Source organism: Tetrao urogallus, assembly GCF_951394365.1.
Source record: "Tetrao urogallus genome assembly, chromosome: 18".
In the NCBI taxonomy this organism is placed as follows: domain Eukaryota; kingdom Metazoa; phylum Chordata; class Aves; order Galliformes; family Phasianidae; genus Tetrao; species Tetrao urogallus.
Window position 1 is genome coordinate 6,352,264 of NC_136831.1, and position 23,802 is coordinate 6,376,065.

Sequence of the window (23,802 nt, forward strand, 5' to 3'; positions counted from 1 at the left end):
GATACCGCCCGCCCTCACACAGCCACTGCGGACACTGCGATGGACGTAAGATACCCTTTATTAAACGTACTCTTCAAATCCATAACATGCTGGAAGCAGAGTCGGAAGCAGCAATCTGGTTGTTTTCTTTCTTAAATCCCTGATGGGTGGAGGAGCGGGGGAAGGAGGGCTGCCCTCACCCACACCACGGGGCTGCAGCCAGAAAACCCCACCGCTCACCTGCCAGGACCCTCCGGAGCAACGGCTGCCTCCCCATAGTCACACACAGCTCTGAGCTGGCTGCGTTGGGATGCTGAAGTCCCCAAAGGTGTGCGGTTGAAGCCCTACACCCCTCTGGGCCCTCCTTGCCCATTGAGCAGAACCCACGTGTGCAGCCCAACGCTGGCTGCAGGGATGGGGATGGAGGGCTGGGGGCAGCTCCCCTCCCCTCTGTCCGTCCCTGCTATTCCATTCTGTGATGCTAAGAGCAGGGCAGGGCGACTGGGTGACGATTTTGGCACTTGTTCCAGAGAGAGGACACAGCCCCGAGCCCTGAGCTCGTGGTGTGGTGGAAGACAGTGAAGATAAACTGGTGATGTCCCAAGGTGTTGTCCCCATCCCTGGGCACAAGCCACCCTGTGGGAACCCAGACGCTGCCCATGAGGAGAGAGGGGATGGGGATGGGGGGGGAGCTCCATCGCCACCAATGGGACATCCCATGGCACGGCACAGGGATGTGTCAGCATCCCGGGGGGGTCCAGCCTCCCACCACAGTCACCAGAGTGAACCTTGGCTGCTAATGCTGACACTTGTCCTTAACACACAACCGTGGACACTTTCCTGCCATCTGGCTATGCCCCAAGACCCCACATGGGGCAGGAGGAGGATCCCAGCCCAACCTTGGTGTGTAAAGGGGAAGGGAAGGTGCCGATGGAGGGCTCTGAGGTGACACAGCAGCCAGCCATCCTGCAGTGGGAGACAGGGAGGAAAATTCGAGGTTACCATCATTCCAATGGCTGAAGGTGGAGGTGGCAGTGCCTGGGACCCTCTGTGTATGGCAGGGGGCTGCGAGTCCCCCAGGCTGAGCCCACCCATGGGCAGGGCTCCCATGGCTGCTGCCTGCTCCGGGTGGCTGATGCCAGGGGGGAGGGCACGAGAGCCACACATTGGTGTTGGCTGCCTCTGGGCCTGGGAGAGAAAACAGGGGGTTAGAGGCTGATCACCTGGAGCTACACCCCAACACCCCCAGGGGAGCGGAGACCCTCTGTGCTGGGGGACATGGTGCTGCCAATGTGGGCAGTTTAGTTGGAAACCCCAAATCTTTGTTCCCATGCTAGAATGTTGCATCAGACAGGGGTTTCCCTTCCAGCACCACCAGGCTGCCTCTTTCCAGGGCGAGATGTGGGTTCCCTGACATGGGATAGGGCAAGAGGGGAGCACCGTGCAACCTGGCTGGATTTTAACAACCCAAACCTCTCCTCTACTCCCTCATCCCACTAAGAGATGTCACCCAGGGCACGTGGGGACCGCCAGCTCTCATACCTATTCCTCAATGTCAATGGGGCAGGAGTCCGGCACTGCAGCTATACGGCAGGGAGAGACCAGAAGGCACATGGTGAGTGTGAGAGGCACGGCATCACGGCACGCAGGAGCTCAAAGGAACTGGCACTGGGGCTGCTCCCCTATGGGGATGGTATGGGAAAAGGAGGCCCTGCTGATGGGCACTGGGGGTGTCACAGATGGTGACCCCGGGGCTTCGTGCTGGGGACGACGGAGCACCTCCACCCGTGGATGGGCACAGCTTGGGATGTGCTCACCACCACCTGCACCACAACCAGCACGTGGTGCTGCTGGAGGGGGTGCACCCACAAAGCACATCATGGTGAGGTTCAGCCCCGTGCCTGGGGCAGCTCTGAGCCCCGGGGGCTGTGCGGAGGCACCCCTAGGCTAAGGCTTTGTCAGAGGGAGTAACAACGTCCCCACTGAGTGCTGATGTCTGGGAGGTGACGGCTGCGATTTCCAATGGCTTTACACTGTGAGCTGGAGCTGAAGAACAAGGCAAGGCTGCAGATCCTGGAGGGACTGGGTAATTAAAGAAGACCACACACACACACACACAGAGCAATCGCATTAAGGGCTCACATTGCATAAGTCACTCTGGTGCCTCTGTACAAATGCAGGGCGTTCTGGAAAGGCTCCCAAGGGGCAATGCCAGGAGCAGGATGTGGGGACACAGCCACGCACCCATCCCTGCTGTGCCTTATCCCAGCAGAGGCTGTGCTGCAGCCTGAGGATGCTCTGCCCCAGGGAGCCCTCCTGGGGACGCAGATCTGTAGGTTTGTCTCAAACTTTGCATCCTAAGCCCCCAGGACGTGGCATTTTGACTCTTCCCAAAGCATTTTCCCAGCAGATGAAAATCTGGAAAGATTTCCCAACAGTGCTAGGGATGGACAAGCATTTCCACATCGATGAGCCACGTCCTGCACCTTCATTCATTACAGAGAGAGTAAAAAACAACTCGTGGATCTAATCACAGCTGAACCAGTCTCTAAACCCTCTCTGGTCAGGATGATACTAAGCTTTCAAGATACTCCAAAGGAAAAATCCCTGCTGCTTGTGTCTGTCCTGTGGACGCACTCACATCTGAGCTTTCCAGAGTCAGGAGGGAAACGCTGCCCTGCTTCACTGCTAAAAGCCTTCAACCTCTTCCAAATCTCTGGCACCAGCGCACCCAAACCAGCCCAGCACCACCACCACGAACATTAAGCTGTGCCTCAGATTATCTCTGGTGCAAAGCCGGCTGGTGAGCGCAGGCTGAATGCAGCTGGGGCTGGGTGAGGAAGCAGCTGCCCCGCTCCCAGCAAACAAAACCAACATTGCCCAACACTGATGGCCACTGGCAAACGACCAGCGTGGTCCATCCCAGTTCATTCCGTGACCCCCTGCCCCACAGCACCCCGACTGCAGGGAGCAAGTTGCATTCTCCAAACCCCCAAGGCAGAGCCCCTGCCTTTCCTGCATGCCTCCAGCTGTGCTCCCGTCCCCTCTGCCATCCTGCAGCACTGCAGTCCAGGCAGCCCCTTCCCCACTCTTCCCATCAGCCCCAGAGGCAATGCCTACAGAGGGTTCGCAAGCAGAGCAGCTGCCAGGCAAACGCAAGGACCAAAGGATGGAGACCTCATCCTTCGCTGCCAGAGCATCTCTGCGGCTGCTTGGGCTGCAAAGCTCTCCGTCCCTCAGCACGACGGAGGGGGATGCACTCAGGGATGGCTTCGGCACCAAAAAGGGCACCTGAGGGATGCCAGGTGCTGCTGGAGGGACGTGGGGCAGCTGTGGCAGGTGCCTGTTCCTCTGCAAGAGCCTCGCTGTGTTTCTCCCAAGCAGAAACCACCAGGAACAGGGCAGCCGGGTGGCAAGGCAGTGGCGTGGGAAGCTTTCCCAGAGGGGATGGGGAAGGAAGGGCATTCCCAACCCAGTGGGGCCAGGCAGTTCTCACCTCCCTCCCCCCCCATTCCCCTTCTTCAGCCCCTGCCAACAACCCTGCCTAAAGTGACAGGCAGGGGCAGAGTTGCTTTCGGTTTGTCCACAAATGTATTGCCACTGAACAAGAGGGCTCCTCTTGGCTTTTTTACCCCCATTTGTATCCCTCTGCGCTGACGGAGAGGAGTCTGCTGTAGCTGCAGGTCCCCTGCCCTTGTTGTCAATACATTTGTCACCTTTCAGCAACTCTGGGCAAGGAAGGGGACACAAGCACGGGCAGAGAAAACCGTGTTGGCACAGAGTGAACATGAACTTTCACATGGACGGAGGAGTCTGGGGTGGGGAGAAAGAAAAGAGAAAAGGAATGGAGAGAAGGAGCAAAGAAACAGAGGAAAGGAAGAAGGAGAGGGGAGAAAAAGTGTGAAAAGATGGAGAAGAGGGATGGAGCTTTGGGGCTGTGCTGGAGGACAACAGGAGCTGGAGAGCCTTCTCTCCCTGGCTGATGAGAAGGGAAGGCAGGCAGCTCAGCGTCCCAATCCAGCAGCACCTGGCCAAGGTTGGAGCATCTCTGCTTCATGTCCCGACCCAAAATACTGCAAACCACACCATGGGCTCTGGTTGTGCCATGCAGCCATTCGTGGGGAGGCTGGAGCCTGTGCAGGAGCAATGTCCCAGCAGGCAGCAGCCATGGGACAAAGCCCTCAGTGAAGCACATCTGCAGGCACTGTGGTGGGGATGGGAGGAAACCCAGACCAAGGGGTGGTTATGTGCCAGCAGAACGAGTTGTGAGGACCACTAGGAAGGGACGGGATGGAGATGGATGGGATGGAGATGAAGGGATCCGAAGGGCAGGGGCGATGCAGGGAGGAGTGGAAGCACCCCCCCCCACCCCAAGTTCATGTTCAGCAAGTGGCCACTCACCAGGTAAGCAGGCCTCAGAGCACAGTTTATTGTCCAGCGCTTTCACGTGTGCGATGCTCAAGTCATTGTTATTGTCACACCTCAGACCGAGGAAAGCGCCTGTCCTCGGGCCTGGAAGGGAGTTAACGCAGTTAGCGCGGCGGGGTGCACGTGGGGAGGGGGGCATGGGGATTTTCCTCTCCCCACCTCCTTTCAAACAAAGCAAACAAAGCACTGAGCTGCTCCTTCCTCGCGCTGAGGGCTCAAGGCCCCTTGCTCTGGCACCGTCAGTGCAGCCGCGGGGATGGAAGGAAGCTGAATAGCCAAGCTTTGCACGGGGCATGGAGGTTTTGGGGGGCAAGAGAGGCAACTCCGCTTCTTAGCACCGGGTACACGACAAGTGACCAGCTCTGGGGTGACGTGCATCCATAGGATGCAGGCAGCAGAGCTGCGGGGAGAGGGGCATCTCAAATGGCACTGGCAGCACTGCTGATAGCACACATGGGTTCATGTCCTAAGGCATAAAAGCTGGAGACTTCCCATGAACGCCTTAATTCTTGGTGCCTGATCAAGCTGGCTTATAGCTGAGCCGAGCTCCCCGTGAGGAAGGTGGTGCTGGCTTTTGGGGTGCTAGGAAAGGCCAGGAGCAACCCCCATATTCTCCCTGCCTGGGCCTCACCAAGAACAAGAGCCTTCCTGCTGGACAGGGATGTGCTTTGCTCTTTTTGCTGATGGCAAGACAGCCAGGCTCATGGTTCTCAGCTTGGCTGGCAGTCCAGATCGAAAGGGAAAGAGGTCTGATGCCTTTTTGTTATCAAGAGCCTTGCAAATACAGGAGGGGGCACAATGGGGGCCTTTCTGTCAGGAAGGGGGGAAACATCATCTTTCCTTGGTTATTTGAATGCATGGGAGGAAGCAAGAGGAGCCTTCAGTGTGCACATGTTGACTTGTGAAAGCACATCGAGGACAAGCAAACAGAAATAAAATGAGGAAAGTAGCCCAAAAAGGAACAGTTTTGCAACCCCTTCCTATGGAAACCAGCACAGACAGGGATAGTGAAGGGAGAGGTTTTCAGAGATGCTGAGAGACCTTCTTGGCAAGGAAAAAAAACCCTCTCAAAGACACTTTCTCACTTGGCACCCTGGAAGCAGCTCCAGCTGCATCCCATGGAGGGCCTGCAGGAGCATCACCCTTCCTGCACCGACAGCCTTCGAGGAGCTGCTGCTCACCCAGGTGCTGCATCCCCCAGCACAGCCTGTGCATGGGACACTGTGCCCCACTGGGTACCTGGTTCCACACTGCCACCTATCCCACTGCAGGGATTCACATCCTAAGCTCCAGTCGTCACCTGCTACGTGCCCCAGGGTCCCCATGGCCACCCAGCTGTCCCCATCCTGCTAGTGTCTGACCCATCCAGGGGCAATTCCACTGTGCCAGCGCTCCCCCAGCCCCGGTGCCTCCAAAGCAGCCGGTGCTCTCCCCTGTGACACGAGAACTGAGGACAGCACAGCATCACCCCGCCAGTGATACTGAACACAAAGCGGAGGGGAAAAACAGCGATCTGGGCCTTTTACCATCTTCCTGTGTGGGTGACACATCCTCATCCTCCAGCACGTCATTGCCCTGCGGCACAGAGAGGCAGTGGCTGTCAGCACAATGGGGCACCCCATAGCACTGGGAGTGCCGGCTCCCCGCGCCGCGCCGTACCTCAGCATCGTGCTCCTCTGAGACGCTGACAAAGTTTAAATCTGGGGACTCCACAGGTGTCGACTGCAGGAACAAGTGGGAAAGGGGAAAAAAGAATAAAATAAAATTAATTATTTTCTTTTAAAAAAGCAACGGCGTCTCACAAGGGCTGCCACCCCCTGTACCTCTCCATCAGAGGCGGTGGCACTGGCGGCTGCAGGCGAGGGGAGCATGTCCCCTTCTTCCTCTGTGCCAGGGGCCACGTAGGAGCCGGACATGGAGGAGACAGTGTCGGTGCTGATCTGTGAGTGTTGGCTCTGGGAGGAGGCCATGGACATGACAGACTGGGCCAGGCTGCTGCTGGCAGCTTCTGAAGGGAGCACAGCACCGGGTAATTAAAAGGAGGTCTAATAAGAGGAGTGGGACATGAAGCAAGGGCCGTGCAAACCCTCTGAGGACATGGAGGTGTCTGTCACATGTACCTTCTGGAGACGAGATGGTGGAGGACAGCGGGGTCCCGGTGCATGAGGACTGGTCAATGGCTCCCGACGAGGACAGCGTGAGGTTCTCACTCTCTGGTGTCATGCCACACTCCTGGAAGAAGAGCCGGTGGGTGGGAGCCGTTGAGGGGCGTTTTAGGAAGGGATAGAGCCACTTGCCATTGGGGATGGCACCAAGGTGGTGCAGATCCACATCTCTCGGGTATTCACCCAAAGGATGCCCAGGAGAGGAAAAAAACCCACATCCAGACTCTGTGGTCCCCAAGAGGATAAACCACAAACCTCCTCACCCAGGGGCACACAGAACGCTCACCTCCTCCAGCCGGGCAGGGGATTTCCTCCTGCAGACCCTCAGCTCTGACTCAGTACACGACTTCTCGTCCTCCTCTTCGGGCAGGATGGAGGAGTTCTGGGATACCGACCTACAGAATGGAAGAGTAGGATAGAGGGGTCGCTCCCCCCACAGCTCCCCCTGCATCTCCCACATCACCTTACTCACTTGGAGAGGCTTTTCTTCAGCTTGAGCCCCGGTGGGGCACATTCTGAGAGCCGCTCGAGGGGTGAGAGGGCCCGCAGGGGGGGCAGGCGGCCGGTGCTGCTGTAGGAGGGCAGCGGTCCTGCACCTGGGGGGCCATCGCCAAGCATCCGCATCGGCCCTGCACCCGGTGAGGGAGTCAGGGGCCCATTGAGAGCCTCGAGCAGCGACACCACCTCGTAGCCTGGGGGGATGTTCTCTGAGGACTGCGAAGGGGGAAAGGGGGTGAGAGCCCCCCCCAGCTGTGACGTTGTCCCCTCCATCCCCACCGAAAAAATGGAGACCAGGCAAACTCCCATGAAAGCCCCAAATCTGTGGTCTTTCCAACCAACCGGGCATTATTACATGAGCCAGGCAATGCTTTCTCTTACCACACTTTTTGCAATTTTTCAGCCTGCGTTTTTTGCTTGCGTTTCCCACCTTGCATTTCTAAACCCCTGCCCCCCTCCATTTTCCCAACCCCAGCACTTCCCAACCCACCCCGGTGGGGCACCCGAAGCTCTCCTGAGCGCTGACCGAGTGCTCTTCAGAGTCAGAGGTCTGTGAGGAGATGATGGGGTTGAAGCTGGTGGGCGAGAGGGGCCCCAGCTTTTTCCTCATGGCTCGGATTTGAAGCAAGGCTCGGAAAGCTGGGTAAGAGGAAAAAGGGGAGGAAGAGAGATAGGTTGAAAACTGGGACTGGTGCATTCCAGAGGAGCTCAAAAGCCCACAAAAGCCACCCCATTCTGGAGCCTGAGGCTCTCCCAGGGAAACCGTGGGACCCAGAAAGGGACCCTCTCCCAAGGTGGGAGCTCCTCCCTTACGCAGCCTGCAGATGGGGCAGTTGTTGGCCTGGTAGCGCAGGGTGTCAGCGCAGGTGTTGCAGAGGCAGAGGTGGCGGCAGGGCAGGATGAGGGTGTCACGGACATCCGAGAGGCAGACGACGCACTCAGCGCTGTTATCGCTCACCTCATCCTCAGCGACCTGCATGGCAGGGAGATAAGAGTCATTTGGGTCCGAGTCCTCAGCACGGAGCAGGGTTAGGGTCACATCTGAGGGATCTGAGCCATGCTGAAGCAGTAGGAGAGGAGCAATGAAAGGCCCAGGGCAGCTGGTTGCAGCTGACAGCCCTCTACCTTGGAGTCCTGCGTGTTGTACTTGTTCTCGATGCCGTAGATCTCCTGCAGGAGGTAGCTCACCCCATCCACCTGGAAGTGCACAGGGAAGGTGAGGAATGGAGACACGGTGTGACAAGTTCCCCCAGGGACACCACCCCAGCGTTGCAGTTCACTCACCACTTGCTTCTGCTTGAGGGGCTTCACGCAGAAAGTGCCATCAGTATGCTGGGGGAGAAAATAAAGAGGTGGACCCACCCGGGATTGCCCCAGTGCACCCAAGTGCCTTCCTGCCCCCTGCTCCCATTGCACCTTCTTGAGTGGCCCCAAAGCAGCCCAAGCCCCTTCCTGAGCCCCAAGCAGATTCTTCTGGATAGGGTCTGGGAGGGGGCAGGATGGTGCCAACCCCACACTCACCTTCTCAAAGGTTGCCAGCAGCACGTGGCTGTGCCCGGCGTGCTCTGCAAAAACACAAGGAGGAGGCAAGCTGAGGGCACAGAGAGCCATGGCGGGACAGAGGATGAGTCCCCACAAGGAGAAGGGGGATGGCATGAGGGCAGGAGCTGCCTGACTGTGCTGCCAGCACAGCCCTTGGCAGCAAGGAAAATGGATTTCCCCTCTCTCACCATCGCCTTCATCCACTACTGCATGCACCACCATGGGGAACACTTCCCGGTCCAGGTCAAAGCCCAGCTGTGAACAGACCGAAGGAAAAGCTCGCTCAGGAGCAGCAAGGAGAGAAGCTTCGTGTCCCATCCATCATGAGCAGTTCCCAACAGCTGAGCTGCAGCCCCAAGCCTTGCAAACTCCCCCTGGCTGTGATCACACCAAGGGAAACGAGCTCCTGTGGGTGCTCCCAGCCAGCCTGCAGCCAGCAGTGTTTTAGAGCCATTTCTACAGCTGTTTAGAACTGCAGGGGTCACACACCCACCCCTTTCCCTACTGCTGCAGGGCACGCTATGGGCTGGCAGTGCTTACCTCCTCCTCGGTCCATTCCGAGGGGTCAACAGTGTGGGAGGGCACACAGAACTGCTGGCACACACCCCGCTTGTAGTGCACCGTCTCCGACTGCAGGCTGGTGTCCCTGGGGACGTAGCTGTCCCTCGGAGAAAGGAAAGGGTCAGCACTCCTGCATTCCTCCAGCTCATGGAGAATAGGGGAGCAAGCAGAACTGCTTCCCTGCTGGATGTGTCTTAGGGCTGGGGCTAGAAGTCCTAAAAAGGGCTAAAATAATCCATGGGGCAAGAGGGCAGGTAGGAATAGGATGGGGCATGGTCTCAGCTCCAACTCGGAAGGAATAGGAGCGAGACTGGGCTGGGGGGTGTGGTGGCTGCAGAAACCTTGGCCATATGGGACCAGTGATGGGGATGGACTCACGGGGGTGAGGAGCCCACCTGCAGCCTCGGCATGGCCACAGCTCCCAGAAGGAGAGGAGGTGCTGCTGGGAGCAGCAAGCCCACCAGCAGAGCCACAGTCCCCAGCTGGGGGGGTCACACTGTGCTGAGAGGATGCACATCAGGCTGGGGCTCCTCACCTCGCCACCCCGTTGTGGAACTCCTCGCTGGCCTGGTAGTAGATGGTTATGGCCACGCGGGCGTCCGTGTCGAAGGTGAACTCCACGTTGTAGTGCACCTTGGCTTTGCTGACCTCTTCCCCTGGGGTCTTCACCTCCTCCGAACACCTGGGGAGCACAGAGGGTGTCACCAAAGTCCCCTCACCACCCAACGAACGGCTTTTAGGGACTGACTGCCCTCCTCTTTGGGAAGCCGAGGCACACAGGAGGGCGCGATCCATCCAAGGGCAAGGCTGCAGGAGGAGGGGTGCTGCAGGCGGCTCTCAGCCCTAATCCCAAACCTCAGCCTCACTTTGGCAGAAGTGGGGGAAGGAAGAAAAAAGCAAATCTCTTCAAAGGCAGTGCTAAGCCCTGCTTAATCCTGCCAGGCTGCAAGGGTGGCCCAGTGCAGCCCGGTGCGACCTAATGCAGCCCAGTGCAGCCATGAAGACCGCAGGGAGGGCTGTGCAGGGATGGGGACGGCTCTGTCCCCTCCGTTGTGACGCAGTGGGGTGGGACCATCCCGGGGTGCTCACTTGACGAGGCGCAGCGTGTCCTTGCGGATGTTGATCAGGCTCCGGAGGGTCTTCACGGGTTCCTGAGGAGGTGGAGCAGCGTAAGGGAACTGAGGATGAGAGAGACACAGTTACGTGGCCGCAGCCCTGCTCCTGCTGTGATGGTGAAGCCACTCCCTGCCCTGCAAAGCCCCCAGAGCAGCCCCCAGTCAGTGCTGTGGGACAGCAATGTGCCCCCAGGATGGGCAAAGCTGTGCTGAAGGGTAGCATTTCTCCTGCAAACCCCAAACCCACCACGCACACCATCATAGAGGCTGTTCTCTCCCGGTCTGCTTCTCTTACATAGCTGCATTCACTGGGACTTGGCTCGTTTCTGACTATGGGGGCTTTAAATACCCCAGCCATCCACAGTGGGGCTAAAACAGATCCCAGCACTTCCTCCTCAGCAGACCACACATCCACGCTCAAATACACAGCAGTACAGCAACAGGGACATCACCCTGCAGGAGACAGCTTTCCAGGGGACCAGCACACAGAGAGGGGTTGTTTCAAACCTCGTTGGGTTTAGGACGAGGGGAAATAGGGTCGAGGTGCATGGCTGCCTCCCCCCAGCCCTGCAGGCAGCTGCTGTGTATTTTTAGCCTGCTGATGCGGCACGGAGCTGATGGACAAGGCTGGGCAGAGGGAGCTCGGAGCTATCTCTGTGCCTGGCAGCAAAGAACAGACACACATTCCCCTGTCTTTGTCCAGCAGTGGATAAGATTTGGGCTGTGGGGTCCCTCTGTGTCCACATTGGAAGCTGATAGGGTGGCTGTGCAGGCAGCAATGCTATGAGGGAGCAAGTAAAGGTGTCATACCGCCCTCCAAGGTGACCTTGTGCTTCCCATGTCACCTGCAGCCTGCAGGGAAACACTGCTGCAGAGAGGGGATACCCACCCTCTTCTCGGCACTGCAGCCACCCAAGGAAGATGGGAGATACTGGGAGGCACACAAGGACCTCTCTGCATCTCTCCCCATTTCTGCCCCTTCTTCAGATGCCTCCCAGGTGGGCTCACCTCCCCCGGGGACTTTGTAAATGCGGAGTGACAGGAGCTTGGAGCAGCTTATGCTGGGATTAATGTCTGGCTCACCAACGAGCTGTCACTGCATGCCAAGGGGACAGCAAGCACCAGGAGAGCCCCGAGTGCCTGCACAGATGGCAGACACGGGCAAAAGCCAAAGAGGTTTGAGTTTCACTGGTGCTTTGGGACAGGGACCAAAGCAAACCGAGCTGCCTGGGTCCCCTCAGTGCTCGGGTCTCCTCATCCCTCCCGATGCCCATTTTCCACGTTCCAGGCGCCCTCACGTGGGAAAGTCACTGCTAATTTCCCTGTGGCTGCAGAGCTCAGTGGGGCAGGGGACGGGCAGGACCCCGTGGCCAGCAGGGTCTCACAAGCATCAGGACCCCAGGGGCAGCAGGACGGTCCCTCTTGTTCCCGCAGCTCTGCTCCTGATGGCCACGGGCAGGCTGAATCCAGGCTGGCTGAATCCAGGCTCAGCCTGCAGGACCAGGCATGGGAGGTGGGTGGCACAGGACGCTTTGAGGATTAATCCATGGCACCTTGAAATTGCCACGCTCTCCCTTCCCTTGAGGGAGGAGAAAAGGGCTGCTGAGTCATTAATCTGGAGTTAATGAGATTTGTAACCAGTCACAAGCACTGCACGGGCCCTGGCAGAATAGCATGGTGTGGCTGGAAGGAAGCAAAAGCCTGTGAGCCAAGCATGACCCACAGCCCTGACCCACACAAGGAGAAGCTCATGGACTGGACCTACACCACTGCACGATCCTTCTTCCACCACGAAGCAACCCAACCTGTCTGCTCATTTGCACCTTGGCATCTTCAAAACATCCCACGGCCCCACGAGGCTGTCGGGAACCCATGGGCGCAGCACAGCGCTCATGGATGGGTGGTGGAGGAGCACCCAGCACGTGCCCCGGGGTACATCACTCCATCCAGCCCTTATGGGGGCCCTTCTGGCCACCCCCACAAGTTTGGGGTTGCAGGCAGGCACTGGTGGTTGGGCTGGGCAGAATGGGGAAGCGCCGCAGGCAAATTTCTTGCTACAGAAACTGTTTGGTTGTCACTGTTGGGCTCCTTCACACCCACATGTGGGCCCCTTTTTGGTAGTTTGGTGGGGGTTTTTTGGTGCAAATTTGGCTTGCAAAATTTCATTAATTACAAAAGGGGCATTTAGAGGAGTTTTTCAATCCCCTTGATTTAAGTCAAGCTGAAATACAACAGAAAAAAACCCTCGCTCCAACCACTGCTCTCTCTCAGAACACAGTCCACACATCCTTAGTGATGTTTGATCCAGGCCAGTCCTTGTTAAAGTCAAAAAATACCTTCAAAAATATTCCTTGAGGTTTGTTCTGCAGGTGCACACGGGCGGTGTTCATCTCACCACGCTCTGCAGAAATCCCTCCCCATCCCCTGCATCGCTGCAAAAGCTCCCCGTGTGCAGCACGGCGCCTCCCTGCAGCTCAGTGATGTTTAATGGTTCACCCCAGCTGCACAGCTTAGAGAGGATTTAGGACAATGTTTCCAAGACATTAGGCTCTCAGCTCTTCGAGGACTTCAAAGGAGCCCAAAATAAAACCCCCAGCAAAAAGCGTCGGTGTGCTCCTACATTTCCAGCCCAACCACATCTCTGTCACAGCAGCCCAGAACACAAAATAGCATCCAAGAAAAGGATTGGAGGCAGCATCAGAGATACCTACGTTATTTCTGCCCCAGTGCCACGTCCAGGCGCCATGCAGCACCCCTTAACCCCCACTCCTTGCACACCCCATGACCCCAAACCTCCCCCCATGCATGGGGACAGCAGCCCCAGAGCAGAGCGCAGCCGCTCGCATCCGGCGCTAATTAAGCCTGAGCAATGTGATTTCATTTGCAATGCTATATTAATTCTTTCTGCTGTTTCCAAGCTGTTAGTTTGCCTTCCCTGCTGCTCCTGACAGTCTGCTGTCGGGATTCCTGACATTGGAACTGCACGGTGGGCAGTTTTGAGGCTTTTACTGAGGCTACTCCTGACTCCCTGTTGGAGCAAGGGCACGAAAGCCAAGCGTTCCTTACTGAGTAAGCAGGCAGCAAAGAGAAACATCCAAAAGTTGCACTGTTTGGAGTGGGCAAGCTCATCTGGACTCGATAGCAAAGCTTTGGTGCCATCAGATTCCTCACCTTGAAGTTTTTGCTGCCTGACCCACAGATTTGAAGAACACAGAAACTAAGGACATCTTGAGCCCAAACTACTCATTGCAGCCACTGCTGCCCTTCAGATGAACACAAAGCAGCAAGCACAAAACTGCCTCCATCTCACGGGAAGGAGCTGAACCGCACTCATTTACCAGCAGCAGTTGGAAGAAAAAGCACTGCAGGGCCGAGCAGAGGGGCAGAGGAGAAATGGGCAACGGCAGAGCAGCACTGAAGGGAGATGGCACCCAGCCTCTCACAATCCTATCCACCAGCTCACAGAGAGGAGGGACACGGCAGTAACTTCCAGTCCTGCAGATGGACAGACAGCCCCACAGGGGACATGGATCGGGACCCAGGGGGGCAGCAAGCGATCAGCCTTTATATTAGACACCAGAGAATCCACTGGGCCCACCCCCAGCGCGCTTGGCTGTCTCTGCCCTCGTGCAGGATAGAGAGCGGACAGACAGACAGCAGGCAGAGCCCACTCCCACTGATCCCTACCACCACGGGTCGGTTCCCCAAGAAGTTGAGGTCGCTGTTCTCGCCGAAGAGGTAACCCTCAGGGTGCGTTGAGTCGAACTTCTCGCCTCCCATGATGAAGTGGTTGGCAAAGTAGCTCCCTGGGGAGGAAACACAGAGCGTGGCTGAGCACGGGGGGCACGCGGAGCTCCTGAGCCCTCGGCAGCAACGCCACCGCAAAGCCACCGATGGCTCCGAGTGGTTTGGTCCCCAAGGCCGCATCACTGAAGTGGGGACATGGGGCTGCAGTGCTCCAGATAGGAAAAGCCGACCGTCAATTATTGATGCGTTCTGGTCCCATTTTCCACGTGCATAATTTATAGGTGGCTCCCACAGGAAGGATGCGGCCACGTGAAAAAGCCCAAGAGCAAAACACAGCTTGGGAGGGGGGGGGAGGAGGCTGGAGCCATCCAGAGCTTTTTGTGATGTTGACTTTGGAGAAGAAGAGATGGAAAAATGCGGTGTTCAAACCTGCAGGAAAGCATCCAGGCGGTGAGAGGAAAGCTGAAAAGCAGAGCACAGCCTCTGTGCAATAGCTGCAATCATGGCTTGCTGGGGGCTCCTACAGTGTAACCTTAACCCATATTAGCCATGAGGACCAAGCCGCACCCAACTTCCACACTGGGGGTTGAGAGCACCTTTGGGTGCTGCAGGCTCCCAGGGCACAGCCGCATCCCTCAGCATCCCTTTGGCAGCTCCTGGGATGCAGCCCTGACCTCGCTGCTTCCAGCCGTGCAGCCTCACAGCAGGCTCATACATTTTACATGGGCTGAGTGCTGCAGCCATCAGCGGCAGCAAGAGAGATTAAAGAGGCAGGAGGTAAAAACCTGGCGATTTTGCCTTCCCCACGGGAAGGAGGCTGAGCAGAAGGCACTGAGCTCTGAGTTGTGCCAGGCTCTGCCCTATAAACCACTGGGACACCAGCAGCACGGAGCCAGCGACTGCAGGCGCGTCAGACAGGGAAGCACCTCTCCAGCGAAAGCCCTCTTATTATCGGCTAATTATAATCCCTTCCCCAACACCTGCCCCAGGGGAAGGAGAGCCTGTCAAGGACAGTTACATTGCCGAGGGAAAGCTGAGCTTTAATGAGATATTAAACTTCAGAGGCCCAGAGAGCGTGTGGGAAAGGCTGTGTGCGAGGGGAATGGAGTGGCTGCTTAAAAGGAATAAAACCAAATTGCTCAGTGATCCCAGCAAACAAAACCACATCCACACGCCTGCCAGCACCGTGCCGCAGGATGTGTCCAGGCACAGCCAACGCTGCTAATGCTATCAGCCCCTTTTCTCCTTGAGCATCTCCTTGGGGGGGATCCATGGGAACCCCCCAGACCACTGACCCACGGCCAGGTGCTTCTGTGTTTCTGTGTCCCTGCTTCCCCAGTGGCAGTGAGGAGCTGCGCACTGCGGGCTGTTTCATTCTCAATTTAATTTGCTTCAGAGAGGGAGGAGAAACCAAACCCCAGCTGAGGACCTGCTGTGTCAGCCCTCGCCCCACCGCCACAGGAACCCACAGGGTGTCCCTGGTACACGGGGTGTCCTCACCAGGTTGACCCCTTCATCCTGTCCCCAGCCCGTGGGTCAGCATCAGCCTCAACCAGAAACTGGGGCTGCAACCAGGGACCTGCCCAACCTGGGGACCCTGCAGCCATCCCCACACTGAACAGCCATAAAACAGCCCTCAATCATTCTCCTTTCCAACCTCCCTGCCAGGTTTGAGCCGCTAAAACAAATCCCATCCTTCACTTCAAAATATTAGCTTTAACTAATCTTATCTGTGCCCTGCCCAGAGGAGGTGGAGACCCCCAGGAGGAGAAAAGGAAAGTCTGATGGGGACAGGGAGTGGCTGCAGCATCACCCCGCAGTCACATCCACAGAGAGGGCTGTGCCCCACAGCCTCGCACTGCTCCATCCCCAAACTGGTGGCTGCTTTCACGAGCACTCAGTGCAATCGCTGCCAGCAGTGCCAGAGGCAAATCCCTCTCAGATTAAAAGCAGGACAGCCCTAATCTCCCGCAGTCACCAGCCTGCGCGCAGTGCAGATGGCCCCGTCCCTTCCTGTCAGCTGGGCACCTCCTGCCCTCTCCCCAGGGATGCGGCCCCACAGCTCTGCCAGTGGGAACACCTGAAACCCCACTGAGCACACCTGAAAACCTCAATTTCTCTCTGAAAGCTGTGGGTAAGCATCAGCCTGATGTCCTCTTCCAGCTGAGATGCATCCAGGGATGCTCAGCTAGGCGTAATTGGGCAGGGACAACATTCCCCAGCACAAAAACCCTATATGCACACAGAACTCCAGGCCCCTGCCAGACCCACAGAGGGGCTGGCCTGGCTCCAGCTGGCATCAAGGTGATGGAGGCCTTCAGACTGCACAGAAGCAGGAGCTGGGGAAGCCCCAGGGCTGACAATGTCAGCTGCCTCAGCCCCCAGTGAGCCCCCAGCAGATGTGCAGCCCTGCTTCAGCTGGGCTGAGGGGTGCAAATCAAACAGAGAAGAGCCAGGCGCAGCTTTCATGACCAGGGTAGGGTTTGTGCTGGCTCTGATTCTTCCTAAGGAGGTCTTTATTCATAATTAGCAAGTAATTTGTCACAGCGCTAACGATCCGAGCATTTACCTTTATCCTATTAACTACCAAAATAGTTACCTATTAATAATATTCCGTGCCACAAGGATGCTGTGGCAATTCCTATAGTGCTCCTGGGCACCATCCTATTTCTGCAGCATCCCCCGAAGACACACAGCGCCCCTGCTGCGACCCCCAGGACACAAACACAAACACACACACACACACACACACAAACACACACACACACACACACACACGGTCCCCCCCCCTCGGTCACCAGCTCCATCCAACCGAGGCACAGAGGGGAGGGACCAATTTTCCAAGGTCACGCAGAAGGTTTGAGACAGGGCCGGATTCAGGGTGGCACAGACATCCCTGCTGCGGCTTCGGTGAGGGCAGAGGAGCTCGACGGGCAGAGCTGGGGGGCTGCTATGGGGCAGAGCAGAGGGGAAGGAGGGCTCCCTTCCAATCCCTCCCACCTCATCCTCCTGCGTCCTCCCGGGAATTTAAACCCAAGCAGCAAGCAACTCCGTGAGGAGCTATAAAGAGAGTGACGGCTTTCAGATCCCATATACAAATAATCAGGGAATTAAATTAGCGGCAACTCAGGCAAGTTGTAGGAGCTGCGTTAGCGACGGGGCTCCTGGAAATGGGCAGCCCCAAGGACGTTCCCAGGGATTTCCCTGCCCCCTGCGTGTCTCCCAGCACCAACCCCATAATTTTAGGGCTTTCAGGCTAAGCGTCGGGGTGCACAGGAGCATCCCCGACCCCAGCGTGGATGCGGGTGAAGGGAAAAGCCCTCCATAACCGGAACAAGGTCGCACCTGGTCCCCCCTCCCCAGCGCGGAGCAGAGCCGGCATCCCCCCCGCTTACCGGATTTCGGGGGGTACCTATAGACGGAATTAGCGGGGATATCCACCTCCTCCACCCCTGCGTTTTGTCGGCTGGTCAAAGCCCCCATGGCCGGGCCGGGCTCAACGGGCGCCCTCCGGCCCGGGACCGGCACCGGGGCTGAGCGGCGGCGGCCCCCGCCCGCAGCATCCCCCGCTCTGCGCCGCGCCCGGCACCGCCTCCGCGTTAGCGCCGGGGCTGCTGCGCCAATGCGGGGCCGGGCCGGGCCAATCCGCCCCGCCCGCTCGGCTCGGCACGGCACGGCGGTACCGCTATCCCCGGTGTGACCCGTTTGCCTCCCTCTCTCGTCCGCCGGGACCCCCCCAAGTGCCCACCGGCAGCACCTCCTGCCCTTGATGTCACCCTCCTCCCACCCGCACCCCAACAGTCACCCCCTCCCCAGAGACCCCCAAGGTAGGGATGGGGACGACGTGGACCGCTCCACCATCCTGGGGTGTCCCCTGGGAAAAGCCGAGTGTCGCCACCCCCCCCCCCCACCTCCCCACCTCCCCCTTCTTGCACCCAGAGCCGCAGCACACCTCGGGTGCCCAGCACAGAGCAGATGGGAGCACTGAGCACCTTCGGGTTTTCCCTTTGGAGGGGGAAGGCTGAAAACGCCGGTGATGAATTAATCCTGCAGCGCAAGTTAGTGGAGCGTTACATGATTTTGATTCGAGTTGATAACATGAATGCTATAAATACCAAAGCAGAGATGTGCGGGGAGGCAGATGAACTGCCCCGATGTCCTCAGCTACTCAGCAGTGCCGTTCCCCAGGGCTCCCCCACTTGGTGCCCCCCTGCACAGGGCCATGCATGTCTCTCTCCCCCTGTGCTCTGCTTCTTGGCAGCACAGCCCTGAGCACAGCTGAGAAAAGCCAAAGCACAGAGAGAGTGTGAGAGTATGTGTGTGTGTGGGGGGGGGGGGGGAGTCCTGCAGCCTGACTGCATCTCACTGCCCCCACCCTGGATCTCACCCACCGAACCCAACACCTGCCATCAGTGGAGATGGTTGCACAGAAGGAGCTGAGGCTCAGTGCGTCTCCCAAGGCTTAGGAAAGCAGGTCAGCTCCTGGCTCAGGTCATGCAGAACAAAGAAGGCCCCCCCAGACCTCAAAGCTCCCATATTTCTGCACAGGGCTGCCCCGTGGGGTCAAACCCATCCCTGGACCCATTCCTCTGCCTTCTTCCAGCAAGCAACAGCCCTGCAGGAACAAGAACCTGGGTGAGATGGAGCCGGCACATCAGCAGCAGCACACAACAGACTGCAGGGCTTTAGTGCAGACAATAACTCAAAGTTAGCCCCATAAAGATCCATAAAGCAGCGCTCATTACACGCAGAGCTGCTGCATGCAGGCTGCACGGCTCGTGGCTTTTTTTTCAGCGCCGTTCTGCTGCAGAGGATTTTGTAGGACAGCGCCGCAGCGGAGCGAGGAGTGCAGGCACTGACAGCACAGCTCGGGGCCGAGCTCCGCTTCCCTTCTGCTCTGCCCCATCCGTATCAGCCCCAGGCACACAGACAGCCCCGATAAACCGCAGCAACGTGGGGAAGAGGGGACAAAATCCGATGCACAAAGAGAAAACAGCGTTAAACCCCAAAAGGCACCTGTAAATACTACCAGTAAGCTGCCTCCCAGGGCTGTGCGTGACCACAGCTCTCTCTTAGGGCTCAACTGTGGCACCAGGGCTGTTGCTCACGTGCGGCCCTCAAAGGAGCTGCAGGTATTTGTGGAGGGAAAAGCAGCCTCCACCGATCTGCAGGCATCACCTGCACCAGTTCCCATCCCGTCCTGCTGCATCCCATCTCATCCAACCCCATCCCCATCCTTATCCCACCCCACCCTCACCCCTGTCCATATCCCACCCCTGTCCTCATCCCACCCCTTCCTCACTTCGCTCATTGCCCGCCATTGCCCCCCAATCTCCAAAGCCTCTTTCCAGCTTATATTTTTAAACCAAAACCTTCCAGGCGCTCTTCGCACCCGACCATCCCTGAACCATCCCGGGCTGTCTGGGACCCCATGGCGGGGATGGCGACGGGGATGGCAGCGAGGATGGCAGCGGGGATGGCAGCGGGCCCCGGCCGCGCTTTGAAGCCCCGGCCGCACGGCGCCGTTCGCAGCCCCGGGGCTCCGCCGGGACCCCCCGCCGCGCCGCTCAATGAACGTGACGTCACAACCGCCCAACGAAAGCGACCAGTCAGCGAGCGCTCCTCGCCTTTCCCCCATCGCCCCGCCTCCGCGTAGACCGTCGACCAACGGCAGCGCCGTCTGCAGCCAAAACACAGGCGGCGACCAATGAACGAGCGGGTGGGCGGGGCGTAGCGGCGGAGCAGCTGGAAGATTCGAACCCAACGCCCGTCGGGGCGGGAGGCGCGGAGGCGGCCAATCGGCGCGCGGGGAGGAGGGGGCGTGGCTTCGCTTTCGCCCCGCCCCCCCCCCCCCCCGCCCCCCCCCAACCCAGGTCCCGGTGCCGCCGCCGCTCCCCACCCCCACCCCGCGCGGTGTCGGCGCGGCGCGGGGCGCGCTCCGGGCACCCACGGCGGGGGTCCCCCCTGCCACCCCCCCCGCCCCCCCGGGTCGGGCCGGCCCCGCCATGTCGGTGAACATGGAGGAGCTGCGGCACCAGGTGATGATCAACCAGTTCGTGCTGGCGGCCGGCTGCGCCGCCGACCAGGCCAAGCAGCTGCTGCAGGCGGCCCATTGGCAGTTCGAGGTACGGGCACCCCCCCCTTCGGAACCCCCCCCCCCCTCCGCCGGCCCTATACTCCCCGCTCCCTTCTCGCCCCCCCTCCCCCCCCTCCCTCCCCCGGTGCCGCAGAACGGGGCCGCGGCCCACGCACAGGCGCTGGGTTTGGCCAAAGGGAGGGGGGGACGGGCCCCCCCAATGATCCCCTAAGGGGTGTTTGGAGGGGGGGGGGAGGGGGGAAGGTCCCGCTTCGGGCTGCCCCTGTTTGTACCCTATTTATACCCGGGCCGTAACCGGATCCGCCGGCCGGGCCGCGGGGGGGGGCACAACCCATTAGTGGGGGGGGAGGGAAGGGGTGTAAAAAGGGGCGGGGGGACCCCATGAAGGGGAAGGGGGGGGGTTGGATCCGAGTGGGTTTAGGGACTGTGGGCCTGGCAACAGGGGGGAGTCAGCGAGGGAGTGGGGTCCTGTGAGCATTGAAGGGGTGAGAGAGGGGGTGGGGGGCTCCCTTTGCCTCTTTTGGGGCTCTCCTCCACCTTTGGGGCTTTTTGTCTCTCCTGACGCACACCCTGTGCCCCCCCAGACCGCCCTGAGCGCCTTTTTCCAGGAGACCAACATTCCCAACAGCCACCACCACCACCAGATGGTAAGCCCCCCCCCCCTCCCACAGCCCCATACACCCCATAACAACCCTCCCACCCCCCAGCCATTCCCCACAACCCCCCCCCTATATCCCATCCCGGCTCCCGCTGTCAGCCCCGCCACCATGTTGCTGTGCCACCGGCAGCACGCAGCCGGCGAATGTAAACACCACGAGCTAAGATGTCTGCCAGGAAGCGGCTGTGCCGCGCGGAAGGCCGCGGCCCCGCTCCCCTCACACCAGGATGGGGACACGTTTGATCGTCTGTTTTCTTCCCCTTTTTATTTTCGGGGCTGGGTTCTGCTGCTTTGTCCCTTTTCTGTCCGTCAAGGCCGTCCCATAGGCGCTCAGCAGGCCGCAGTCTGGGCCTCACGGTCTGCACCTCTGGGTTTACCCCCCCTACCCCCCCCCCCGCCTTTGCTCAGGCTGGGGTGGCTCCCACTGTGATTTTCTCCTATATTCAGAGCGTGAGGGGTCCCACAGAGCCCCCCAGCAGCTGCTAGCTGTGCCTCATCCTCGTGTTTCCATCTGCTGGCAGAGGGAAGGTCAAACCCCGCACCGGAGCTTCCCCCCTCCTTCAAAAACCCCATTTAGAGCTGGGGAGGGGAGGCAGGCGGAGCTGCTTCAGGCCTCGCAGGACTCACCAAACAAAAAACCACCCTAAAAAGTAGGGCTCAGTGCAGCCATTCTGCCCCACCAGAAGCCCCGGGAGGCTGCAGGAAGCACCGTGCAAAGCAGGCAGCAATGCTGCGTCCATTGCTCCAGGAAAGGGCCCACGATCTGCTCCCACCCCACGCAGCACTTGTGGGATTCAGAGCTCCCCCAAGCCCACTATGTCCTCACGTGGGGCTGTGCTGCTGACACCAGTGCAGAACAAGGAGAACAGTGCTCACCGAATCCTGCCGTGTTGCATTTTTGGCATTTCTTGCTGCTTTCCCCCCTTCTGGCTCTGAGCAGCCCTACTCACAGTGGGATACAACGAGGGGCTCTGTGATCCACGACAGCCAACAGCTCCCTGAAATAATGATACTGGAGGAAGAAGGCAAATCGTTACACCACTTTTTTTTTTTTCTTCTTCTTTCTTTTGTTTAATTAATTGTGCAAACACCCCACAAAGCCTAAGCTGCATCCACTCCTCTTGCACCTGACTCCAGGTGCCATTTGGGGCACGAGGTCCTTTATGTACTGAGGACACAAGAGAGCCTGAACAGGAGCGTCTGGGACAAGGACCCGCTTCTGGAGCAGCCCAGCCCAAGCATATCCCCATCCTCTGCTATAGCAACAGCACAGCTGGCATCTGCAGCTGGTCTGGGAGCACTGCAGTGCTGCTGGAAGCACATGGTGCTGTGCTTCCTGCTAGAAGGTCTTCCTGACCCCACATTGGTAGCAGCATCCTCAGGCTGCAGGGAGGAGCACTGCTGGACCCCTCTGCTAGCTCTGCTCAGCTCCATCCCAGCACTGATGCTGCATCTCCATGTGGGGTGCGGGCACTCGGACCCCTCAGGACAAAACCCTGTGCAGGTGCTCCATCTGTGTACCTTACAGCTTTCATCAGAGCACCGAGCCCCAACAGGGTTCCTCCTGGAGACCCCACAGATCAAACCCCAATGCTGAGCAACCCAGATAAAGGGGCCGGGGCCTCAGGATGGGCACCCTGCCCCCGTAACCAAGGTGGACAAGGAGAAGTTTCTCTGCGCTTTCCTTCCCCTGGTTTTGGGTGTGTGACTTTAGCAGCCTCACACACTCTCCCTGTGGGTATTCCTCCTCTCCCTGGCTCAGCACAGCCCCTGCTAAATTTAGCCAGATATACAGAAGCTCCGGGTGGCACCGAGAACCTCGGGGCCCTTCTTTGTTTTGCTCTGCACTCCAGGGAAGGAGCTGCAGCAGGAACAGCTGGGTCCTGCAGGGACCCCCATTCACTTGGGTTTGTGCCCAGGCTGATGGCTTTGGGAAGTGGCAGTGAGGAGAGCCCCCACCTCGTTGCTGGGGGTGTCCCTGTCCCACCAGTGCTCCCAGCCCCTTCTGAAAGGGGAGAGCACCCGCTGGGCTATTTTGGGTTGTGTGAGCTGCTGCCAAGCGTGCCAAGTCCTGGTTGCACAGCACAGGGAGGGTTATTTGCAGGGGCTGCAGCGAGTCCCTTCTCTGCTGGGTTGGCAAAGCTGGCTGTGTGGTGAGAGAACTTACAGCCAGGACAGTGCTGGCTTTGCAGCATAATATGGAGGAAAATACCCTAAAAGGTGCAGTTAATAAAACTGCTGAAGCTTGGTGCTCCCAGCACAGTGGAGGTGGTGCTGGGCTCTCACACATCCCAGTCCTGCCTGTCAGCATCCGACTGAACGGGAGCAGTGGGGCTGAACCTCCCCATGTCAGATTCCCAGCTTTGGGATCAGCTTTAGGAGTAGGAACCTCGATCCTGAGCCAGCACAGGAGTGTGACCAGCACAAACCCTGGGCCCCGTGGGTCTCACCCAGAGCACGAGCACTGCGTGGGGACCCCAGCACTGCGCTGAGCTCAGCTCTGAGCATCCCTCACGTGATGGGGTCCCCCCTACTGCTTCGGCACCCACTGCTGGGGCTGTAGGACCCCTGCAAACCCCGTGGGCACCCAAAGCTGCCCACAGGGACCACGAACAACCCTTAGGGACCCGAAACGACCCACGGGGAACCTGACACCCAGCGTCTCCTCTCCCCACAGATGTGCACCCCAAGCAACACGCCGGCCACTCCGCCCAACTTCCCGGATGCTCTCGCCATGTTCTCCAAGCTGCGAACCTCCGAAAACCTCCAGAGCAGCAACAGCCCCATCACCTCCATGGCCTGCTCCCCCCCGGGCAGTTTCAGCCCCTTCTGGGCCTCCTCACCCCCCAGCCAACAGCCCTCCTGGCTGCCCCCCTCCTCGCCCACAGCCCACGGCCTCCATCACCACCTGCACCACCCGCAGCCCTCCTGGCCCCCCGCGCCCCCCCCAGCCGCCCCCCCACAGAAAGCCATGGCCACAATGGATGGCCAAAGATAAGGGGGGGAGAGGGG

The 23,802-nt window shown here is 58.9% G+C and overlaps 2 protein-coding genes across 3 annotated transcripts; one reads left to right on the top strand and one right to left on the bottom strand.

Annotated features, from left to right (window-relative positions):
* Positions 1–1,521: 1,521 nt before the first annotated feature.
* On the bottom strand, positions 1,522–17,518 carry RNF157 (ring finger protein 157; the record flags this gene model as incomplete). 2 transcript variants are annotated; one of them, XM_079544135.1, is made up of 20 exons in its annotated part: positions 1,535–1,562; positions 3,696–3,792; positions 4,381–4,491; positions 5,934–5,982; positions 6,067–6,129; positions 6,231–6,415; positions 6,528–6,639; positions 6,859–6,967; positions 7,045–7,286; positions 7,597–7,709; positions 7,884–8,043; positions 8,196–8,267; positions 8,355–8,402; positions 8,592–8,635; positions 8,801–8,867; positions 9,153–9,270; positions 9,709–9,855; positions 10,263–10,351; positions 13,976–14,094; positions 17,431–17,518. In XM_079544135.1, 20 exons carry the CDS (start codon positions 17,516–17,518, stop codon positions 1,535–1,537), a joined length of 2,061 nt encoding a protein of 686 aa, XP_079400261.1. The 2 variants fall into 2 exon arrangements, with proteins under 2 accessions (XP_079400262.1, XP_079400261.1); XM_079544136.1 differs by lacking the exon at positions 3,696–3,792 and having other exon boundaries at positions 1,522–1,562.
* A 2,522-nt stretch (positions 17,519–20,040) lies between these two features.
* UBALD2 (UBA like domain containing 2) lies at positions 20,041–23,788 on the top strand (the record flags this gene model as incomplete). The annotated part of the gene is made up of 3 exons (XM_079544329.1): positions 20,041–20,160; positions 20,717–20,779; positions 23,468–23,788. 3 exons carry the CDS (start codon positions 20,041–20,043, stop codon positions 23,786–23,788), a joined length of 504 nt encoding a protein of 167 aa, XP_079400455.1.
* Between the last annotated feature and the right edge of the window lie 14 nt (positions 23,789–23,802).